General features: G+C 32.5%; 1 protein-coding gene across 2 annotated transcripts in view; it reads left to right on the forward strand.

Moving 5' to 3' along the window:
- AP3B1 (adaptor related protein complex 3 beta 1 subunit) overlaps nt 1-9740 on the forward strand; it is a 219935-nt gene that overhangs the window by 24986 nt on the left and 185209 nt on the right. For both annotated transcript variants that reach the window (XM_011375121.1, XM_023520419.1), the window contains exon 2: nt 4730-4805. In XM_011375121.1, coding sequence (XP_011373423.1) covers nt 4730-4805 — 76 coding nt within the window. The remainder of the gene's footprint in view (nt 1-4729; nt 4806-9740) is intronic.

Raw genomic sequence — 9740 nt, forward strand, 5'->3', positions numbered from 1 at the left:
GAAAGGGCTTCTGATACTTTCTTTTTGATGATTGAACTGTATTGCAATCTCTTTTCAGCAGAGTTTATTGTAAACACTATGAAGGATGGCTGATTACAAACTTATAACTATTCTAGTAGTTAATTATAATTTGTAATACTACAGTCTTAGTTTCCTGTCAATTTCTTACAGTCATTTAAGAGAACTTTCATTTGATTTACTAAAGTAAGATTCAGTGATTTAAATTTTTGCACAAACATGAAGCTTAAATGTGATAACTTAATTTCAAAGTATGAAAAATGGTGGCTTACCAGATCCCTAATAATGTATTTCTCAGAAATAGATGTATATCTTTTAGTCTGCTTTTGGAGAACTAAGCATCTAATTCACACATGTGAATAAAACATTATAAAACTTTTTTATAACAACTTAATGGAGATATTATTTGCATGTAACAAATTATCCACTTAAAGATTATAATTAGGTCTTTTGATAGATGAACACACCTGTGAAATCACCACCTCTATTAAGAAGATAGAGAACATTTCTATCATCTTATGGAATCAGAAATTTTCTGATATCTCTTTGCTGTCCATTTCTCTCTCTACTCTCTGGCATCAGGATACCCCTGATCTGCTCTCTGTCACTACAGATTAGTTTGCATTTTCTAGAATTTTAAATTTAAATTTGTATCTGGCTTCTTTCACTTAGCATCTCTCTTGTTGAAATATATCAGTAATTAATTCTTTTTCATTGCTGGTTAGTATTACAGTGTAATACTAACTCACATAATACTAAATCACATTTTACTGGATATATAGGTTTTTTCCAGTTTTTTACTATTATATGAGTAAAGCTTCTGTGAATATTCATGCCAATCATTATATGGAAATGTTAGTATTCCTCTGGGGAATGAAATGACTGGGTCACATGGTAGGTTTGTTTAAATTTTAAGAAACTCCCAGTTTTCTAAAGTGGGTTTTTTTTTTTGTATTCCCATCAGCAGTGTGAGAGAGTTCTAGTTGCTCCAAAGCTTTGGCTGCATTTGTTATTGTCAGTCTCTTAATTTCATCTATTCTAATGGGTGTGTAATGGTATCATTTAATTTGCATTTCTCTGATAATGATCTGAAGTATTTCGTGTGCGTATTGACATTTCTAATCTTTTGTGAAATGTTTGTACAACTCTTTCAATCTGTTGTTTTTTTTTTGATTGGCCTCTTTGTCTCATAAATGAGTTGTAATTGTTATAAAACTTTTTTAAAATTAATCTTTGATTTTAAAGTAATTGTAGATTCATTTGTAGTTATAAGAAATAATACAGAGAAAGCCCGTGTACCCGTTACTCAGTTTCCTTCAGTGATCACAACCAAGATGTTGACATTGTTATAATCTACCAATCTTGCTCAGATTTCTCCAGTTTTACTTCTAGTCGTGTGTATGTTCTTTCCCATTTTATTACATGCGTCGGTTCTTGTAACCATCACAACAAGAAAGCTCTGTAACAATTCCATCACCACAGGGGTCTCCTGTGTTGCCCTTTCATGTGTTGCTCATTCCTGACCTTAATCTTCAGTAACCACTAATCTTTCTCCATTTCTATAATTCTGTTGAATGATATGTAAATGGAATAATACATTGTGTAACCTTTTAGAATTAACTTTTCTTACCCAGCATGCTTCTCCGTAAATTAATCAGAGTTGTCCCAAGTATCAGTAGTTTGTTTGTTTTCACTGCTGAGTGGTAGTTCATGCTGTGGATATACCACAGTTTGTCAAAGCATTCACCCATTGAAGGACTTCTGGGTTGTTTCCGTTTTGGATACTAGGAATAAAGTTACTGTGAATTCTTATGTTCAGGTTTTTGAGTATAAATTTCCATTTCTGGGGGATAAACACCTAAGAGTACAATCACTGGGTTGTATGGTAATTGCAGGTTTAGTTCTATAAGAAACTGCCAGATTGCCACAGTGGCTGCTACCTTTAACATTCACCACCAGTGTATATGAGTGAATCATTTCTTCTACGTCTTTATTATCATTGAGTGTTGTCACTTTTTTTTTTTAAATGAGAGCCATTCTGATAAGATATATGGTGACATCTTGCTGTGGTTTTAATTTGCATTTCCCTAGTAGCTAATGAAGTTAATTATCTTTTCGTGTGCTTTTTTGCAGTTTGTGTAGCTCTTTCAGTAAATTGTTGTCGATGACTGTATTAGTTTGCTAGAGCTGCTGTTACAAAATCCCACAGCCTGGGTGTTTTGATCAACAGACACTTATTTCTCACCATTCTTGAGGCTGGAAGTCCAAGATCAAAGTGTTGGCAGGTTTGGTTTCTCCTGAGACCGTTCTCCTTGGCTTACAGATGGCTGCCTTCTCTCTGTGTACTCACATTGTCCTATAGAATATCAGAAGTCAGATAGCCTTCCTTCATTTCTTCCTGTCTCTCCCCTTTGGTCCAGTGTCTCTGCTTGTACAATCCCATCTCTGTACCTGGTTTGACTGAGATGTTTGATTGTATCCATGAGTGGTACCCATGATGTCTTTATCAAATGATTTTCCAGCCACATACTTGAAAAAGGTATGAAGATGCTTTTCTTGTTTTTCTCAATATGGATAGGCTGAGAATTGTCCAGATCTTCAAGTTCTACTTCCTTTTTGCTTAAAAAAATTTCTTCAGTTTAACTTTCTCATTTTACCATAAACAACAAGGCGAAACCAGGTTGAGCCTTCAACAGTTTGCCTAGTAATCTCCTCAGCCAAATATCCAAATTCATCAAGTTAACTTCTACTTTCCACAAAACAGTAGAACACAATTCAGCCAAGTTCTTTGCTACTTTGTAAAAAGGATTGTCTTTCCTCCACTTTCCAGTAACATGCTCCTCATTCCCATTTGAGATCTCATCATAATCAACCTTTAACATCTGTATTTATACCACTACTTTCTTCAAGACAATCTAGGCTTTAAAATGCACACACCCACACACACCCACCCACACACACACACCTCCCGCCCCCCCTCCCTCCCCGCGAAACTGTTCTAGCCTCTACCCATTCTCCAGTTCCAAAGCCTCTTCTACATTTTTAAGTATTTGTTATAGTGACATTCCACTTCTGGATACCAAAATCTGTAACAGTTTGTTAGGGCTGCCATAACAAGTACCACAGGCTGGATGGCTTAAACAACAGAAATTTATTTCTCACAGTTTTTCCAGAAGTCTGGAAGTCCAAGTTGGGTTTCTCCTGAGGCCTCTCTCCTTGGCTTGCAGATGACTGTCTTCTCACTGTGTCCTCACGTGTCCTTTCTCTGTGTTTGTGCACCACTGATATCTTTCTCTTTTTAGGAAGACACCAGCCTTAATTGGATTAGAGCCCCACCCTTATGACCTATTTCACCTTAATTACCTCTTTAAAGTCCCTATTCCATACAAAGTTAAGTTGGAGGTTGGGGCCTCAATATATGAATTTTGGGGTGAGGGAGCACAGTTCAGTCCATAACAATGTCTTTAACTTCCCTTTAATTGATTTTTTTTCTTTTTACTGTTGAGTTTTAGAGTTCTTTTTATATTCTGTATACTAGATCTAGTCATATGTATATTTGCAAATGCTTTCTGCCAGTCCGTAATTCTTTTTTCTTTGTCCTTAGAGGATTTTTCATGGAGCAAGTTTTTTACTTTGATGCAATCCAGTTTATCAGTGTTCCCTTTTATGGACCGTGCTTTTGGTGTCAAGTTCAAGAACTCTTTGCCTAGCTATATAACTGTTTTACAAATCTATCCTGCCATGTCATGGGAAACATAATTAGAAATTGCAAAATATAAATTTTCTTTTTCTGGGGGATTTTGTGAATTTGCTGGGGAGAAAGTCACTTGGAAGAATCTATCAGGAGACAGTTCTTCATGGATTTTTCTCGTTTTTTGTAGCTCTTCTGTGTAAAGGCATCACTAGTTTTTGTTCTGCACTATCTTTTAAGGATGCTTATGTAGCAATTAGCCTTGGAAGAGAGAAAATGTATACTTCTTTGGCAAAGTTATCTTTCATTGTCATTTACTTGGTCATTTAAGTTGGGAATGAGGGCATCCTTTTTGAGTGCCCCCGTCTCATCCTTTACATTCAGTCACTGCATCCCACTGATTTTAACTTTTAAGTAGTTCTTGAATATCGTTCATTTTCATCCTATCACTAACTTCTCTGGTTCATTACCTCATCCTCTCATTTAGATGTTAAAATTGTCTTTACTTAATTCTTCAAATTAGGAGATATCATTTGGGGTTTCTCTTCATATTTATGCTCTTTTTTCGGGGGGGGGAAGGTAGAGAGAAAAAAGAATGGTATGTATGACACGTAGCTTTTTTTCAGTCACTGTTCTTTCTTGAGATATTCTAAAGAATGTTTTTACTTTTAGGCTTATGAAAATATATTAGTGCCGAATCAAGGATTTTCTTTTCTCTTTTATGGTGATCATACAGAATAAATTTTGGGATGAGAGAATCTGTATGCCTGTATTCACATTGATATTTTACCCAGAACGGAGGCACAGTTTTGTAATTTTGTTTAATTGATGGGCTTTATGACACCATCACACTTGATATTAATTTGTAGGGTTATGATGAGAAATACATATTTAATTATAAATAACAATGCGGTTATTGAACATTACTTGTCATATTATTTCTAATTCTTATGAAAATAATATATTTTAATAGCTGTATGATATGAAAATCTAATTATGGAAATTTTTTCTTTTATATAGGAATGAAGATCTAAAGCAAATGTTGGAGAGCAACAAAGATTCTGCTAAATTGGAGGCTATGAAACGGATTGTTGGGGTACGTAAAATAGATCATTTCAATTTTTGGAAAATGAACATGTAGTGATTATGTTAAATATAGGTTAAAGAATATGTTAAATACCAAATGGAACATGCCATTTGCTTTTCAGTGTTAACTTAGAATTTAATGTCTAAAATATTTTGGAAAAAATATTAGAGCATCAAAATTCATAAACTGGAGTCCTAATTCTGTCGTTTCTGTGTTTTGATTTCCCTATCTCTAATATCAAGATATTTCTCCTATTAGATAGAGACTTCCTACAAAGAGCAATACTAATTAGCTAATGGATTTTTTTTTGTCATTTAATGACCTAAAAATTGTGAGCGTGCTTTCTTCTGTGTTTCACATCCTATTACTTCCAGTAGAAATGTTTATTCAGTTTAGTAGCTTAGAGCTTCTAATGAGTATTAGTAAAGGTAAGAGCACTGTCCAGTTTTCAATTGTAATGCAAAATTCAAACAACTAGTTAATGTTAGTAGAGGGGTACATTTTCAGAGAGCTAAAAATACAATACAATTCCTAATTATATATAAAATCATTAATAAAATATTTTTGCTATTTGTTTTACACTTGCTTTTTCTTTTCCATTTGACTTTTACATTCACAGTGAAAAAACTGGCTTAACTCAGTGTCTAATGCTAAAGAGCTCTGCTTTTGTCTCAATGGAATTATATTCACAAAACCTGTCTTTTTCATTACTACTATGGTTTTTATCACCACCATTGCTAATTTTATTTTCCACGTATTTTTGTATAATAAGGTCAAAATGTAGTAAATTTGCATAATCGCGCAAATAAACTTGTAGTAAGGTTACAACACAACTGCCACCATATGAGAGTTTGAAATTTTTCTTTTCTTAATATATTAAAGTTCATATCTCATTTCTGAAAGACGATTATGGATATCGATATATTTTGTTAAAAGGTGAGTTGTTACAAAACTCAAACATATAAAAGTCAAGGACTAATTGCATCTATAGACAGCCATAAATTACTCGATTCTTACATTCAGGTTTATGACACTCAGTAATGTAGAGGAAATGTTGAAGATTCTTTTGTAAATTGTTTGTTTGTTTCTTAATGTTATGCTATGCAAATAATAGCATTTATGGACAGATGGTTCTTGCTTTGCATGGATTTGATATGTATGAATTTTAGTTACCACAGATTAGTTAAGTAACAGCAGCCCCCTCAGACCCCCAACATGGTTCAAAGTTCAGTTACTATGGTATATTAATGTAGTAATTGAATCATATGCAAACTTCACCAGCAACTCTTCAGTCCACAACTCACTGTATAGATAATAAATGTGCATCATGATTAGTGACCAATCCTGTCACTTCTTTCAAAGTCTTTTGTGATTGGTCACCGTGTATTGTGCACACTTCACGCACAACAGCAAATCATGTAGTTGTGTTCCCTCCTTATTTCCCAATGAGAGACCCACTTGACATTTTACAAAAATAGGTGATTGAAAGAGCGATTTGGTCAACAAAGATGAAATGAAAAAAGAAATGAAAAGTGATAATGTTGGAAACTAAAATCTGATAGAATGTAAGTGGAGTTACAGAGAAATAGCTGACTCTAGTAGGACTGGTGACACTGCCATTTTCGATAGTCTAGATATACAGCTGGAGGAACTTAGTAAAGGTGAGCTTTTCAATACAAATGAGGAAAATGGTTATGAGAAAAAGGATGAAGATATGCTAGAAGAAGTGATGCTGCCCCAAAACTTCACATTAAAGGTACTCTAGGAGATAATTCACAACACTGAAAGTGCAAAGGATAAAATTTTGGTAGGTGATCCAAACTTGAAAAGAAGTTTGGTGATTTACTAAGGTATAGAAAAGATTGCTAAATATTTTAAGTTAAATAGTGGAATAAGGCAAGCCCATTCCATCTTGGTAAATTAATTCTCAGTGTTTCTAGTGTTCTAAATTATAATGTACTAATAATTGTTGGTTTTATTTTCCACTTTCCTAAATATTTATAACTGACAGTAAGAGAGTTTTAATGTTTTTACAAAATTTTTGAAAGTCATAGGTCAACTGTAACTTTTACAATTGATTACCAAGATTGCTTTACATCGTTTCAGCTTGCATTCCTGCAGATTACATTTCTGCACTACCATGAAAAGCAGGCACTGCTTTTAATTATTTCATTCAACTTTGGCTTTTACATCCTCTTAAGGTAAATTATTTCACTAAATCCGAAGATACTATTGAAATTCCTAAATCTGAAAATGTAGTATTTGGTAGTTTCTTTTAATTCCTCTTTCAAACTGATAAAGAAATAAAAATCGATATTCTCATAATTTAGACTACTTGACTATCATAAATGTAATTTAAATGTAAATAAATGTATCATAAAGAAATGGGAATATAGTCATATATGCCTAGAAGTTATAGACTCTCATTAGGAAGTTTATATAAAGATAAATTTTGAACTTGGTCTTTTAACTGTAGGAAAATGATCAGTAATTAAAAATGATTCTTTTACTTTGCATAACACTCTCAAGATGATCTATCCATATTTTTGCAAATGGCAGGATTCCCCTCTTTCTCATGGCTGAATAATATTCATTATATGTATCTCGCATCTTCTTTAGCTATTTATTTGTTCACAGATACTTAAGTTGTTTCCATATCTTGATTACTGTAAATAATGCTACAGTGAACATGGGAACACAGATATCTCTTTAAGATAGTGATTTTATTTCCTTTGGATATATACCCAGAAATGGGATTGCTAGATCATATGGTAGTTCTATTTTTAACTTTTTGAGGAACCTCCATACTGTTTTCCATAGTGCTGTACCAGTTTATATCCTCACCAACAGTGCACAAGGCTTCCCTTTCCTCCACGTTATCGCTAACGCTTGCTATTTCTTTTTGGTGATAGCCATTCTAACAGACTTGAGGTGATACCTCACTGTGGATTTGATTTGCATTTCCCTGATAATTAGTAATGTTAAGCATCTTTTCATGACCTGTTGGCACTTATGCAATGTTTTATGCCAATCGTATGTCAACAAATCTGGAAAAAACATTCTTTATTATAAAATGATGTAAATATATATTTGTAATTTTTCAAATAATATTGAGGTATAAAAAGTAAAAGTTTCGTCTTCCAAATAAACTTTAGAATTAAATTATCAAGTTCTGTTAAAAATTGTTTTTGAATTTTGATTAGGATAATATGTAATTTATATATTTCTTCTTTCCCTTTTTATTTTTCTGACTTTCAGTAGCATTGTATTTTATTTTATAGTTTTCATCATAGAGATCTTGTTAGAGTCATTCCTGTGTATTTTAAAATCTTTGTTGCCATTATGAATGATCCCCTTCCTTATATTTTCAGAACTAATTATTATTGATGTATAGGGAAACAAATGACTTTTCTGTGTTTTTGCATTTGGCCGCCTCAGCGAACTCTCTTAGCTCTAATAGTTTTCGGTTTCTTTGGATTTTCTGGATCAATAATTACATCATCCAGAAGTTTTGAGAGATTTATATTTTACTTTTAAATATTTTTATCTCATTTATTTTTCTTGTCTCTTTGCATTGATAAAACTCCATTGTGACGTAGAATAGTAGGTACGGGTGTAGGAAGTTATCATTTATCTTGTTTCTGATTTTATTGGAAGTATTTGTAATGTTTTGCTCTTGATATATTATATGCTGTAAAATTCAGGTAGATATATTTCTATGTATTTAAGTGATGTTGTATTATAGTTTTCTCTTTGTCCTCTGGTGAGGTTTTCGATTAGGGCTGAGCTAGATTCATAGAATGAGTTGTGATCTTAACCATCTTGACCTGCTTCAAGGTTGCAGAGGTTTCTCTCTTTCCCTATATTTAGCTTTTATGTTTAGGTCTTGGATCTATTTTTCATTACTCTTTATGTATGGTATGAGGTAAGAGCCAAGGTTGTTTTTTTTTTAACACATGCATATCTAATTTCCTCACACTATTTGTTACTAAGAAGCTGTCTTTTCCCCACTTTCAGTTTCAGCCTTCAGTGAAATATATATGGGTCCACTTCTGAACTCAGATATTCTGATTCACTGATCTTTATGGCTGTTGTTTCGGCTAATACCTCACTCTTGATTTCTGTAAACTTAAAGTCTTCTAATTTTTTTTTTTAAAGATTGCTTTGCTTTTTCTATATTCTTTGCATTTCCATATAAATTTTAGAATCAGCTTGTCAGTGTCTGCAAAAAAAAAAATTCTGGGATTTATATTGGAATTGCATTAAATCTGTAGATCAATTTTGGGAGAATTAACATTTTAACAGTAGTTTGTCTTACGACCCATAATCATGATTCTGTCTCTTTTCTGTTTAGGTCATCTGTAATTTCTGATAATAATGTGTTGTAGTTTTTAGTGTTAAATTTTAAGTTCTATTACTTTATTAATACTTTCTCTAAATACTTTGTGTTTTTGAAGGCTATTAAATGATATTTTTCAGTTTTCAACTAACAATTGTTTGCTAATTCCCCCCTTTATTAAATAACTTATAGTTATTTTGCTTGAAACTTTTTCCAGTGAGCTATTATAGCAATCATTTGTTCAACTTCTTTTCCAATGTTTAATTAGATTTCTAGTTAGCCCCATATTGTTATGTAGAAGCTTTTAATATTATTTAAAAATTTTTATGTGCGTGTGGGTATCATTTCAAAACATCTTTTGCGTAGAAGTAGTTTGCTGGAGGTCAGTCAGAAGATTTTTATATTGACTTCAAATTTTCTTGTATTTTCTTAATGTAATTTTTAATTTGTCTTTATAATTTGTATTTCATGAGCCCTACATACAGGATTTTATCACCTCCTATGATTACAGAGTAGTGAACAACTTTTAAACATTTCTAAGTTTTAATCTGCCAAAATTTTAAATGTTATATGTTTGTTTTACCGTATTACTTTCTAAAATATAT

Source organism: Pteropus vampyrus, unplaced genomic scaffold (genome assembly GCF_000151845.1).
Source record: "Pteropus vampyrus isolate Shadow unplaced genomic scaffold, Pvam_2.0 Scaffold262, whole genome shotgun sequence".
NCBI classification, from domain to species: Eukaryota; Metazoa; Chordata; class Mammalia; order Chiroptera; family Pteropodidae; genus Pteropus; species Pteropus vampyrus.